We start from the raw sequence: 14,803 nt of genomic DNA, 5'->3' as shown, positions 1-14,803 counted from the left end.
GCTCTTTTTCTCCCAGTTTTACTGAGAAATAATTGACAGACATCATTGTATGTTTAAGGCATATAGCATGATGGTTTGATTTACATATATTGTGAAATGATTACCACAATAGGTTCAGTAACATCCATCTTCTCAAATAGGTATGATGGAAAGAAAGAAGAAAAGAATAAAGGAAAAAAAAATTTCTGCTTGTGATGAGAACTGTTAAGATTTAGTCTCTTAACAACTTTCCCGTATAACATACAGCAGTGTTAGCTACAGTCATCATGTTGTACATTACATCCCTACTACTTATTATCTTATCACTGGAAATTTGCACCTTTTGACCACTTTCCTCCAATTCTCCCTTCTCTCCTACCCCCACTTCTGGTAACTGTAAGTCTGATCTCTTTTTCTATGTGTTTTGTTTTTTCTTTTGTTTTTTAGATTTCACATATAAGTGAGATCATACAGTATTTGTTTATCTCTGTCTGACATTTCACTTAGCGTAATGCCTTCAGGGTCCACATCCACGTTGTCACAAATTGTAGGAATCCTCCTTTTTTATGGCTGAATAATATTCCACTGTATAATTATACTACAACTTATTTATCCATTCATCCATTGATGGACACTTTGGTTTTTTCCATATCTTGGCTATTGTAAATAGTGCTGCAATAAACAAGGGGGTGCAGATATCTTTTCAGGTTAGACACATCTCTTAAGCATTGTCGACTGAAGAAACACACACAGCTTAAAAGTTGCAAGTTAAGCTTTATTCGGGGATCTTACTGAGGATTATAGCCTGGGAGACAACCTTTTAGATAGCTCTGAGGAACTGCTCTGAAAAGGTAAAGGAGGAGCCAGGATAAACAGGAGTTTTTTGCTGGGAAAGAACATACAGTCAGACATCAAAAGATTACTGCTAATCACTAAAACAGACATCTCTAGTTAATGACTTTAGTGCTTTCCTGTGTATAGGAAGATGCAAGAATCTGGGCTCATTGAAAATTATTCCTTGGACATGTATCTTAACTATCTTGGGTCAGTATCCAAAGCACAGAATGCTACCTCTTTTTCTCCATCCTGTTTCCCTCAGGGCACATCACCTGCAGCAGCTGCAGTGGCTGGTGCCTTGATCATTGTAGAACTGAGACAGCAGGCAACATTCTTTGTGTGCTGGAATGGCAGGCAACATTCCCTGTCCCCAGCATCTTAGAGCTAGATGGAACATGAGAAACGCATCCAACACCTTGATTTTATAGATGAAGAAACTGAGGTGTTATGAGATTGTTTAAGTTAGCCAGTGTCCCAAAGGTTCGAACTCTTGCTCCAGTGCTCTCCCTAATACAATAGCTCTTGTGTGGCTGAGTGTTCACCTCTCTGAGGAGCTATATTATTCTTTGTCAGCCTTGCAATCAAAGCAGTTTCCGGCAAAGGTCAGCGGATCCCATCAGACAACCTGCTGATGAAGGAAGAGCCTGCCCTGATGCTGTTGAGAAGGAACCCTGTAACCTGAACAAAAACTGCTTCCACTATGATTATAATGTAACAGGTACGTGAATAGTCATCTCCTTATAGAGTCAAAGGCCAAATCCCACGTCTGTCAGCTCAGCAGCGTTTCCGGAAATATTGTTCAACTCCATCTGCGTGCCTTTTGGACATGCTGCTTACTCTCCCAGAAGTAATTCCGTATTAAAGGAAAGAAATATTTACCTGCCTTATTTTTAATAAACATCAAAATAGAGAATGAAATTATCACACAAACATTAGCTCTTAAGGCAGACGGTGAATAGCCTGAGGGTTCCTATTTAAGCCACCCTCCCACTTTCAGAAGGTGCACATAAAAGATATATCTTCCCATGGGTATCAGTTTATTGAAAGATGTCTTTCTTCTTCAGAATGTGTTTAATCACTGTGAATACTGGGACAACAGTTCTTTCTGTGGGGGCAGTTCATAGGCGTGATTAGTCTGCTGTAAAGACATCAGCAATCTTAAGCTTGCCAAGAAGTGCGTGAAGAGAATATAAACGTTTCAGAGATATAAATATTATCAAAGGTGTAGGTGAAAAAAGATAGATGAGTGTTTTTTAGAAAAAAAGGCTTATTCTAAATTCCATTTCTTTCCCAAACCCTCATCTCATACCATCAAGGCATATACTCTAGGAAAGAAGAGTTTCATGGTTTATATGACTTAGGGCAACGCTGAAGCTTATTTTGGAATTTTTCCCAAGTAATTTTCACACCAAAATAAACCCCAGAAACTGTACAGTGACACACAGCAGTCAGATTGGCTTTTTGCTTCTTTTGGTTTTTCAGTTTCCTATCATGACACAATGAAATGACAGTTCTCTGGGGCATGCTACGTTACCCTGGAAAGAAAGATAAAAGAATTATTTTGCAAAAGACATATAATAAAGGGAATTAAATAAATATGGCCAAAGTGATTTTGAAATAAATAAGTGTACATTTTACAGTACGGACAGTAAGTGAACGACAGTTTTATTTGGATATAACTACCTAAAGTACGAGCCATTAAAATTATGATTATTTTGCTTAAACAAAAACGTTGAAATTTAAATTTCTACTTTCGTTAGGAAAAAAGTTTTTAAATGACATTTGATCTGCAGGCCACAGCCATTTCTACAGTATCACCAAACAGCTAGCTAGCAAGATTGTCAGGGAGACATCTGCCTCAGGAATAGTCCCTGTAGCGATGTGCAACGCCAGCATTTCCATTTGACTCCAGATATGTTCAAAGCCGGGACCCATACGCTCTGCGTGTGGGATGATTGATTGCGGGGCTTAGGAAGCAGTTGTGAATTAAATATGGGATTCAGGTCATCTGAGTTTCATTTGAAATCCGGTTCATACATAGCCTTCTGTTCTGATATGCTCCCTTCCTTCCAGACTGGAGTACGTGCCAGCTGAGTGAGAAGGCAGTTTGTGGAAATGGCATGAAAACAAGGATGTTGGATTGTGTTCGAAGTGATGGCAAGTCGGTTAACCTGAAATACTGTGAAGAGGTGAGGGGATGCTGTGTTATGTCTTTGCGAGTAAATTCTTCCCTAATAATTTCAATTCATGCTGAGCCAAGTGACCTGACCGGCGCTTTATGCAGCTCGTTGCCAGCAGATGTTTTCGGCACTATTCAGAGGCTGCTAAACACTCTCTTGAAAAGAGACACTGTCCAACACTACTGATTTCTACACATAATTTCCTGTATTTTGTTCTGCTTGGAGCCCAAAGGTATGCTAATTAGCCTATTCTGAAAGAAATGCTTGGGGAACAATAAGTAATCAAGGTGAATAAAGGCAATAGATCTTAATCAGACTACTCATCATCTTTTGTAATTTCATATGAATTTTGTGTTGCCTGGGACACCTGCCAAGAGCCATCATTTATTCTCTCTGTTGCAAAACATTGATCGCATGTGGTTTGGTAGCAGATTTTGATATTAGGATCTAATACCCAGCTGTGAGAGTCTAAGACTCAGGTCTGGATAAGAGAGAGCTTGAAATTCAAACAAAGGAATAGAGTCTGCCATTAGTGTCTCTTAGGTACAGAGAATTGTAACTGTTAATTCTCCAATTTACAAAAATAATGTTATCGTTTCTCATATGACCTTAGGAAACGCGAGAAAACATAGCTGTTGTCCTTCGGTAGTTTTCATGAAGCTACACTTCGGGTTTTGACTATTTTGTCTGGTTTCCAGACCAAATGGGCACCCACATTCCTGACAGATTTTGACTCCTCCTGCATCTGAGGCCACTGGGTTAAACATGAACCAAGATAAGCAACAGCCTCCGTAGACGTGCAACACCCGGGAGGAACTTACAACCTCATTAGGGTTCAGTAGACATGGGACCATGACTTCTGTCTACACATCCTAGGGGTTATTATAAGCTCATGGTAAATTATTCAAACTCCTAAGGGAAAACTCAAGATGGAAATATTTTAATCCATTTGATATCTTTGATATTATCATGTGGACCTAATTTTTTTTTTATTTTTATTTTTGGGTGTGTTGGGTCTTCGTTTCTGTGCGAGGGCTTTCTCCAGTTGCGACGAGCGAGGGCCACTCTTCATCGCGGTGTGCGGGCCTCTCACTGTCGCGGCCTCTCTTGTTGCGGAGCACAGGCTCCAGACGCACAGGCTCAGTAATTGTGGCTCACGGGCCCAGCTGCTCCGCGGCATGTGGGATCTTCCCAGACCAGGGCTCGAACCCGTGTTCCCTGCATTGGCAGGCGGACTCTCAACCACTGCGCCACCAGGGAAGCCCTTTGTGGACCTAATTTAACTCTCTGTATCTCTGTCCGTGGGAACAGAGCTCCCAAGTGTGCTGAAAACAAACTGTTGAGTTAATAAATTGCTCTGTCATCTTATAACATAACTTAGTCAATTACTGCTTTAGATTTCATCAGAAATTTTATACCTGAATCAGTTTGGCTTTGAAACTAATAACATTGAAGTGATGTGACCATTATAAAAATAACATTATTATTAATGAACATTATTATTAAAGTCATATACAGGCTGGAGAGCTTTCTGTGGTCTACCTCTAGTTGGTTAATATGTCTCTTTTTTTGCAAATTCACATATAAGTATCCTCCTGGGTCAGAATGAGATAATTATTAATAGCTCTGAGAGCTTTTAGAAAGCTAAACCCAAATCATACAAGACCAGTTTTTAAATATCTCATGACTACAGGACAAAGATATAAATAGGGCCTTTTATTTCTTAAGTGAAACGTGGGTAAAAACCTGAGAAATAATTTTAAGTATCCAGGAGCCTAGATAAATTTACTTTTATGTACAAATATTATAATGTCTGAATACTGTGATGACGGGTTCAAATCATAACATTTTAGTAAACACTGTATTCAGGGAGAGCACTGCTACTCTCTGCAGGAAATGGATTAAACAACTCAAATCCCATTTTATCCACCCTAAAAAGCAGTAGACTTAAATAACAGCCCTGAGAAAAGCTGGCTATCTTTTTTACCAGTAGATTGCCTACCTACTAATACATGTGCAAACCCTGAATTGAGTGCAATAGCAGTAGCTAACTCTTGCTGTTTCTCTAACAGCCAAAAAGAAAGATGGCATTACTGTCCAACAGAGAGGAAAATTAGGGTTAAATCCATCCAGCATTTATATAGCACTTTTGTCTTTGATGTTTTTCAGACATTAATTCACCGGATACCTAATAACTGGTTTCTCCTTTCCTATTCTTTTATCCCTGAACATATGTTTAGATAAATGATAGATTAGATAGATGATAGGATAGATAGATAGATAGATAGATAGATAGATAGGTAGATAGATAGGTAGATAGGTAGATAGATATAGAGAGGAGAAAAAGAAGCTACAAGAAATTTAAGAGAAAAAGTAGTACAGAGTTGAAATGTCTTACTACTGGATTCCCAAAATATCTGTAAACAGACATCCTTTTTAATCCTCTAGCGAAATAAATAAGCCAGTAGTAGTTGAATTCTGTGATTTAAAACCTTTCTCCATGAAACTATTAGGTACCTTAAATTTAACACATCATTTTTATTGTGTCACCTTAAAACTTCTAATCTCCAGTGATTATAAGTGATTTAATTTAATTTTAAAGTGAGTGATATGGTAAAAGTTTTCATACCAAATACTCAGCTTTGTCAAGTATTACTGATGGAGAATATAATGAGAGTGTTTACAGAGGGATCTGGTACATAAATCATTGATCTGATCCTCTCTCAGTGCATAACTTAGAGCCAAGAGTTCTACTTGAACCGCAGCATAACATTTCAGAAAAATTTTCTTTTGCCTTTTTCTGCTCTATAAATTACACTGTAAACTTACTTTCATGCAGAAATAAAAAAGGTCTTGAAAATCCCCAAGGATTACTAATTTAAAAAATTGCACTTTCCTAACAAGCTCTTAATTTTTCTATTTCAATGCTATTTTGTACCTTTGACTTTTTAAATGTTTGAATATACAGTGGATGAGTTTGAAATCTCATCCTTTTTTAAAGGTAGAATACTTAAATAAATAATGCTACTTAATGCAATAAAATGCACAACATTATTATCTGATGAGAGACTAATGCCAAAATAACAATTACACCACAGTTAGCTGAGATCAGTTTTAGAAGGGAAAATCTTTTTTAAAAAATAATAAATGTATATAAAATATTCATAATAAAAATTCTAGTGACCCATCCCTCCTTTTGAGAGAGGTAGCTTACTTTAAAACTATTTTATATTATTTTAGTACATTATATTTTTGGTTTTGAGTGGCAATTGGTCTTTAACCTCGCTCTTTTTTGTTTGACATGCACATGTAAAAATAAATAATATCCCCAAAATACAATTATATATCTGTATATTGATGATATTCCTGGTTTTTAACTAATAGAAAATATTTGTGCTTATACCTCTTTATTCCTCCTTTAGGGAAATTCAACTAATTTGGAGATTAAATCTTCCTTTTTTCATTTTTTATATAAAAAATTCAACAATATATAAGTCTACTGAGTAAATGGGCTCCTCTCTTCATCCTGTTCCTTTTGCTCCCACTCTCCTGGATTGAACCACTTTATATTGTTAACAGTTTGGGTCTTTGTCCTGCAGACATCTTTTTATTTTATTATACATCTTGCTTATTCTTCCTCTCCTCTCCTCTCCTCCCCGCTCCAATCTTGCCCTTCCTTCCTCCTTCCATCAACACTGCACTGTGGTCATGCCTTCCCGTCAGTACAAATAGATCTACCTCTGTCCTTTCAGCTTGGCCTGGAGAAGAACTGGCAGATGAACACATCCTGCGTGGTGGAATGTCCTGTGAACTGTCAGCTTTCTGACTGGTCTCCTTGGTCAGAGTGTTCTCAAACATGTGGCCTCACAGGTTTGTTTGTGCTTTATTTGGCATTAGACTGATGGTCAAGGAATATGAAATTAAATGTCCCCCTTGCTTTAAGTCATATCAGATAATCTGCAGAAAGGTTGCATCAGGGTATCTTTCTTTCCAAAACATCTAAGCCTTACTGGTTCCTCTAATCTCAGGAGAAATGTCTTTGATGCCTTCTCCCAATAAGATGTATGCTTGCACAACTGTAGTGTATCACTGAGGTTGCACTTTTTTTTTCTTAAAGGAAAAATGATCCGAAGAAGAACAGTAACCCAGCCCTTTCAGGGTGATGGAAGACCGTGCCCTGCCCTGATGGAACAGTCTAAGCCTTGCCCAGTGAAGCCCTGTTATCGGTGGCAATACAGCCAGTGGTCTGCATGCCAAGTGCAGGTAACCAATCTCAAGAAGTTGTATGGAAGTGTGTATTCTTTATCTGGAGAGACTTGGTTTCAGAAATATTTTCAGAGCTTACAGATAGCATGTTTCCTGTTAAAGATTTTAGGTACCTTGCCATTTCATAACTGTTTAATTAGTTTTGATAACAAGCACTCGCTGTCCTGTACCTTAAAACCATTTGGAGACTGATTCATTTTAATGAAAATTTATTTGCCTGTCTTTGGCTAGAAAACAAATTGTTCGTGCTATGCTTTATAGCTAGTGCCCTATAGGACTTCTTCCCTAGGGTTTCAAATGCTCCTTTAACTGCTCATAAATCAAAACCAATGGTGCAGAGATGACTGTAAGCGATGAGCTAACTAATGAATTATTTTTTTTTCCTAATTAGTTATTTCTTCCTCCATTTCAGGATGCCCAGTGTGGCGAAGGGGCCAGAACAAGGAATATTTCTTGTGTAGTGAGTGATGGGTCAGCTGATGATTTCAGCAAGGTGGTGGATGAAGAATTCTGTACTGATATTGAACCCATTATAGATGGTAATAAAAAAGTGGTTCTTGAGGAAACCTGCACCCAGCCTTGCCCAGGTAACAACAGCAAAACAGAATTTGTACTTTGGCTATTCCTTACCAGGACCAGGGTGGAGAAGGGGTTGCATGTATAAGTCTAAGTTAAGAGATGTCAACAGTCTTCTAATTCAGTAATATCTGTGCCAACAGCTAGACACTGTAGTGTGGATGAAGGGGGGCACTGACTCCTTACTGCCAGGTGGGGGTGAAGTCCAGTTCTCCTATGTGGCCTCTGTTGACACTCACCCCCCCTCGAGTTTTAACTTCTGCAAAGAATGGAAATTAAGGCCTTAGGCTCATGCTTGACAGGGAGAGTATGAAACCTAAAATTCTACCCCTAGATAAATTACCATTCAAGAGTGAGAAAAAATAGTATTATGGAAGAAAATTTTGAATGAAAGAAATTCTGATTTAGTGTTGGACACAGAGGTACAAGCAGGAAAATGTAGAAAGCAAACGTTGTATATCAAGGAGATTAGAAATAAATAGCAGGAAGTGATTAGTTAATGATTAGGAATTTGGGCTTGATGCAGAGGACTTTAGGGTAGATAGAAGGTCAAAATAACCTCAGTGTCAAGCATGACCCTATGGCCTTAAGAAAGATATGGGGGCAACAGTGTATTGGTGGGCTAGAAAAGAACAAGATTGGAAGTGAATTGCCTATCTTTTTTAATTTTCATTTTATACTGGAGTATAGTTGGTTGACAATATTGTGTTAGTTTCAGGTGTACAGCATAGTGATTCAGTTGTGTGTGTGTGTGTGTGTGTGTATATATATGGTCTTTTTCAGATTCTTTTCCCATATAGATTATTACAAAATATAAGTAGAGTTCCTTGTGCTGTACAGTAGGTGCTTGTTTTTTGTTTTTTTTTAATATTTATTTATTTTTGGCTGTGTTGGGTCTTCGTTTCTGTGCGAGGGCTTTCTCCACTTGCGGCAAGCGGGGGCCACTCCTCATCACGGTGCGCAGGCCTCTCACTGTCGCGGCCTCTCCTGTTGTGGAGCACAGGCTCCAGACGCGCAGGCTCAGTAGTTGTGGCTCACGGGTCTAGCTGCTCTGTGGCATGTGGGATCTTCCCAGACCAGGGCTCGAACCCGTGTCCCCTGCATTGGCAGGCAGATTCTCAACCACTGCGCCACCAGGGAAGCCCGAGGTCCTTGTTGATTATCTATTTTATATATGGTACTATGTATATGTTAATCCCAAATCCTAATTTATCCCTCCCCCTCACCTTTTTCCTTTGATAACCATAAATTTGTTTTCAATGTCTGTGAGTCTGTTTGTTTTGTAAATAACTTCATTTGTATCATTGTTTTAGATTCCACATATAAGTGATATCATATGATATTTGTGCTGCAATGAACATTGGGGTGCACATACTTTACGGATTATGGTTTTTCTCTGGATACGTGCCCAGGAGTGCTTTTGATGTGCATTTCTCTAATAATTAGCAATGTGGAGTATCTTTTCATGTGCTTCTTGGCCACCTTTATGTCTTCTTTGGAGAAATGTCTTATTTAAATCTTCTGCCCATTCTTTAATTCCGTGTTATTTTTTTTTGGGGGGGGGGGTGTTCATTTGTTTGTTTGTTTGATATTGAGCTGTATGAGCTGTTTATATATTTTGGCGATGAATTACCTTGTCAGTCACATTGTTTGCAAATATTTTCTCCCATTCTGTGGGTTGTCTTTTCGTTTTGTTGATGGCTTCCTTTGCTGTGCAAAAGCGTCTAAGTTTAATTAGGTTCCATTTGTTTATTTTTGTTTTTATTTCCATTACTCCAGGAGGTAGATCCAAAAAGATCTTGCTGTGATTTATGTCATAGAGTGTTCTGCCTATGTTCTCCTCTACGCGTTTTATAGTGTCTGGTCTTACATTTAATCCATTTTGAGTTTATTTTTGTGTATGGTATTTGAGAATGTTCTAATTTCATTCATTTACACATAGCTGTCTGGTTTTCCCAGCACCACTTATTGAAGAGACTGTCTTTTCTCCATTGTATATCTTTGCCTCCTTTGTCATGCATTAGTTGACCATAGGTGCGTGGGTTTATCTCTGGGCTTTCTATCCTATTCCATTGATCAATATTTTTGTTTTTGTGCCAGTGCCATACTGACTTTTTTTCCTCTTTATTTTTTTTTTAATTTTTATTAGAGTATAGTTGATTTACAATGTTTTGCTAGTTTCTGCCGTACAGCAAAGTGAGTCAGTTAAACATATACATATATCCACTCTTTTTTAGATTCTTTTCTCATATAGGTCAGTACAGAGTATTGAGTAGAGTTCCTGTGCTACACAGTAGGTTCGTATTACTTATCTATTTTATATATAGTAGTGTGTATATGTCAATCCCAATGTCCCAGTTTATCCCCCCCCCCACTTTCCCTCTGGGTAACTGTAAGTTTGTTTTCTACATCCGTGACTCTATTTCTGTTTTGTAAATAGGTTCATTTGTACTATTTTTTTTAGATTCCACATATAAGCGATATCATATATTCGTCTTTCTCTGACTTACTTCACTCAGTATGATGAATCTCTAGGTCTATCCATGTTGCTGCAAATCACATTATTTTGTTCTTTTTATGGCTGGGTCTCTACAGACAGCGTATATTCAGGTCTTGTTTTTATATCCATTCAGTCCGTCTTTGTCTTTTGGTCACAGCATTTAATCCAAACCACTTCAGACCTAGGGACACATACAGACTGAAAGTGAAGGGATGGAAAAAGATATTCCACGCAAATGGAAATGAAAAGAAAGCTGGAGTAGCAATACTCATATCAGACAAAATAGACTTTAAATTAAAGAATGTTACAAGAGACAAGGAAGGACACTACGTAATGATCGAGGGATCAATCCAAGAAGAAGATATAACAATTATAAATACATATGCACCCAACATAGGAGCACCTCAATATATAAGGCAAATGCTGACAGCCATAAAAGGGGAAATCAACAGTAACAAAATAATAGTGGAGGACTTTAACACCCCACTTACACCAGTGGACAGATCATCCAGACAGACAGAAAATTAATAAGGAAACACAAGCCTTAAATGACACATTAGACCAGATAGAGTTAATTGATATTTATAGGATATTCAATCTGAAAGCAGCAGAATACACTTCCTTCTCAAGTGAACATGAAGCATTCTCCAGGATAGACCACATCTTGGGTCACAGATCAAGCCTTGGTAAATTTAAGAAAATTGAAATTTTTCCGACCACATGCTATGAGATTAGAAATCAATTACAGGAAAAAAACTGTAAAAAACACAAACATGTGGAGGCTAAACAGTATGTTACCAAATAACCAATGAATTACTGAAGAAATCAAAGAAGAAATCAAAAAATACCTAAAGGCAAATGACAATGAAAACACAGTGATCCAAAACCTGTGGGACACAGCAAAAGCAGTTCTAAGAGGGAAGTTTATAGCAGTACAGTCTTACCTCAGGAAACAAGAAAAATCTCAAATGAACAACCTAACCTTACACCTAAAGCAACTAGAAAAAGAAGAACAAACCCAAAGTTAGTAGAAGAAAAGAAATCATAAAGATCAGAGCAGAAATAAATGAAATAGAAACAAAACAATAGCAAAGATCAATAAAACTAAAAGCCGGTTCTTTGAGAAGATAAACAAAATTGATAAACCATTAGCCAGACTCATCAAGAAAAAAAGGGAAAAGACTCAGATCAATAAAATTAGAAATGAAAAAGAAGTTAAATGGACACCACAGAAACATAAAGGATCATAAGAGACTACTACAAGCAACTCTATGCCAATAAAATGGACAACCTGGAAGAAGTGGACAAATTCTTAGAAAGGTACAATCTCCCAAGACTGAACCAGGAAGAAATAGAAAATATGAACAGACCAATCACAAGCACTGAAATTGAAACTGGGATGAAAAAACTTCCAACAAACAAAAATCCAGGACCATATGACTTCACAGGCCAAGTCTATCAAACATTTAGAGAAGAGTTAAACCTACACTTCTGAAACCCTTCCAAAAAAATTGCAGAGGAAGGAACACTCCCAAGCCCATTGTACAAGGCCACCATCAGCCTGTTACCAAAACGAGACAAAGATATTGCAAAAAAAGAAAATTAAGAATTTTCTTAATTCTGTAATAAAGAAAATTAAATGTAAGACAGAATACTAAAAACTTAGAGGACAACATAGGCAGAACACTCTGACATAAATCGCAGCAAAATCTCTTTCCATCTATCTCCTAGAGTAATGGAAATAAAAACAAAAATAAACAAATGGGACCTAATTAAACTTAGAGGCTTTTGCACAGCAAAGGAACCCATCAACAAAATGAAAAGACAACCCACAGAATGGGAGAAAATATTTGCAAACAATGTGAGTGACAGGGGATTAATCTCCAAAATTTACAAACAGCTCGTGGAGCTCAAAATCAAAAAAACAAGCAACTGAATCAAAAAATGGGTGGAAGACCTAAATAGACATTTCTCCAAAGAAGACCTACAGATGGCCAGAAGGCACATGAAAAGATGCTCAACATTGTTAAGTATTAGAGAAATGCAATTCAAAACTACAGTGAGATGTCACCTCACACCAGTCAGAATGGCCATCATCTACAAACAATAAATGCTGGAGAGGGTGTGGAGAAAAGGGAACCCTCCTACCCTCCTGTTGGTGGGATTGTAAATTGGTACAACCACTATGGAGAACAGTATGGAGGTTCCTTAAAAAACTAAGAATAGAGCTACCATATGACCCAGCAATCCCACTCCTGGGTATATATCCAGAGTAAACTATGGTTCAAAAGGATACATGCACCCAATGTTCAATGCAGTGCTGTTTACAATAGCCAAGACATGGAAGCAAACTAAATGTCCATTGACAGAGGAACAGATAAAGAAGATGTGGCACATATATACAATGGAATATTACTCAGCCATTAAAAAGAATGAAATAATGCCATTTGCAGCAACATGGATGGACCTAGAGATTATCATACTAAGTGAAGTAAGACAGAGAAAGAGAAATATCATATGATATCACTTATATGCAGAATCTAAGAAAAATGATACTAATGAACTTATTTACAAAACAGAAACACTCACAGACTTAGAGAACGAATTTATGGTTACCAGGGAGAAAGGTGGGGAGGGATAGATTGGGAGTTTGGGATTGACATGTACACACTACTATATATAACCAACAAGGACCTACTGTATAGCATAGGGAACTTGGCTCAATATTCTGTAATAACCTAAATGAGAAAAGAATTTGCAAAAGAATGGATACTTGTATGGGTACAACTGAATCACTTTGCTGTATTCCTATAACTAACACATCATTGTTTATCAACTATACTCCAATATAAAATAAAATTTTTAAAAAAAGAAATCTGTGGTAAACCATGTGAAGAAAAACTGCAAGATCCCATAGTAGCATAGAACAGGGCAATTCACCATTTTAATTAAAGCAATTACAAATCCAGGAGGAGGCTGGTCTCCTCTTGTAAATTACAATCTATTCATTTCCATTCCTCTCTTGCTAGTTTTCTCCAGTGATGGGTTTTGAAAGCTAGCAGCATGTGAGCTAATAAGCTTTAAAGAGAATACTGAAGTAGGAAATGCATTTCAGACACTTAATATCTTTGGTAGGCAGAGTGTAGTTTTATTATTACAATGTTTTATATGGTCAAAATATAAAAATATATTTAGTACAAGTCAATGCCTCACACTTATTTGCTGTTGTTAAATCTTTGAAGCTTGACATGGATTATTCTGGAGTGATAATTATATAATCCACAGACTACCATTAAAAGATTTATTGAGTTTTGTGTCAAAATACACTATGTCAAGTGATACAAGCACAGAGATAAAGCCTATTAGTAAAAAGGTATATTTTACTTCCATATAGTTTGCAGTCACTGAGGTGAAGTTACACTACATTCATATTGACAGGCGTTTCTCTATCTATCTTATTTTTAATAGTTTCTCTTGCATAATTAAAAACTGAGTAAGCCAAAAGTAGCATTTCCTAGGGGATATAAATATTTATAAAACTTCCTCTGACTACTTAAAAATTCTTCTTAGTTTCTTTTTCCTTAGCACTTCCAAAATTTACTAGAATTTTCTTCATTTTAGGATGACATTAGACAGAGTAATAATGACACACTATAGTAAAGGTGTACAAAGATCACTCCACTTTAGTATTATACATGTATCTGTTAGTCAGTAATTCATGTCTTTCCAGGATTTCTTAATCCTGGCACAAGAAGTTTTTTCATTAATCAGATCTCCAGGTAACTTTTTGCTAACATTAGACATCTTCAGTATAATATAAGGCAATTTAAATTATTCATGCGATATGGCTGGAATAATTAAAGTGATAAGAATCCCTTATGGATTTGTGTTTATCAAAATGTACTGCATCCTCTGAACAGTATCACCAAGCAGTCAGTCCTGAAGAATGAATGAGTATATGAGAAAGGTGTATTTCATTAAATCTTCCCTGTTCTGAAAATGGTTGAAGATGAACACATGATATACTATGGCCCAACAATTCCTATATAACTGTAACTATTTTCTAGTTATATACCCAAAAGAAATGCATATATAAGTTCACCAAAAGACTCATACTAAAATGTTCACAGCAGCAGTATTCATAATAGGAAAAATTTACAACTCTCCACATGCCCATCAATAGTAGAATCGAAATGTAAATAGTGGTTTGTTTATAAATAAAGCACAGCAGTAAAAATGAGCAAGTTAGAGCAACATAAATATGTGATGGTTCTCAAAACATAAATGAGTGAAAGAAACCAGACATTAAAAAAAGTACATATGGTTCTATTCCATGTATAACATGAGGAGGGTTTCTGAGATTCTGAGAATGCTCTGTTGCTTGATTTGGAGGTTGGTTACATGGGTATTTAATCAGACTGTGAAAATTCAGCTATCTGTGCATTTATGATGTGTCATCATTTTG

The 14,803-nt window shown here is 37.0% G+C and overlaps 1 protein-coding gene across 1 annotated transcript in view; it reads left to right on the top strand.

Moving 5' to 3' along the window:
* Positions 1-14,803, top strand: part of THSD7A (thrombospondin type 1 domain containing 7A) — a 455,098-nt gene that overhangs the window by 428,277 nt on the left and 12,018 nt on the right. Inside the window, exons 18-22 of the mRNA XM_059933940.1 lie at positions 1,390-1,534; positions 2,890-3,005; positions 6,749-6,866; positions 7,114-7,259; positions 7,675-7,849. Coding sequence (XP_059789923.1) covers positions 1,390-1,534; positions 2,890-3,005; positions 6,749-6,866; positions 7,114-7,259; positions 7,675-7,849 — 700 coding nt within the window. The remainder of the gene's footprint in view (positions 1-1,389; positions 1,535-2,889; positions 3,006-6,748; positions 6,867-7,113; positions 7,260-7,674; positions 7,850-14,803) is intronic.

This window comes from Balaenoptera ricei, chromosome 9 (assembly GCF_028023285.1).
Source record: "Balaenoptera ricei isolate mBalRic1 chromosome 9, mBalRic1.hap2, whole genome shotgun sequence".
Lineage (NCBI taxonomy): Eukaryota > Metazoa > Chordata > Mammalia > Artiodactyla > Balaenopteridae > Balaenoptera > Balaenoptera ricei.
The sequence above is the reverse complement of the archived record's forward strand: the minus strand, read 5'-3'. Positions and strand labels throughout refer to the sequence as shown.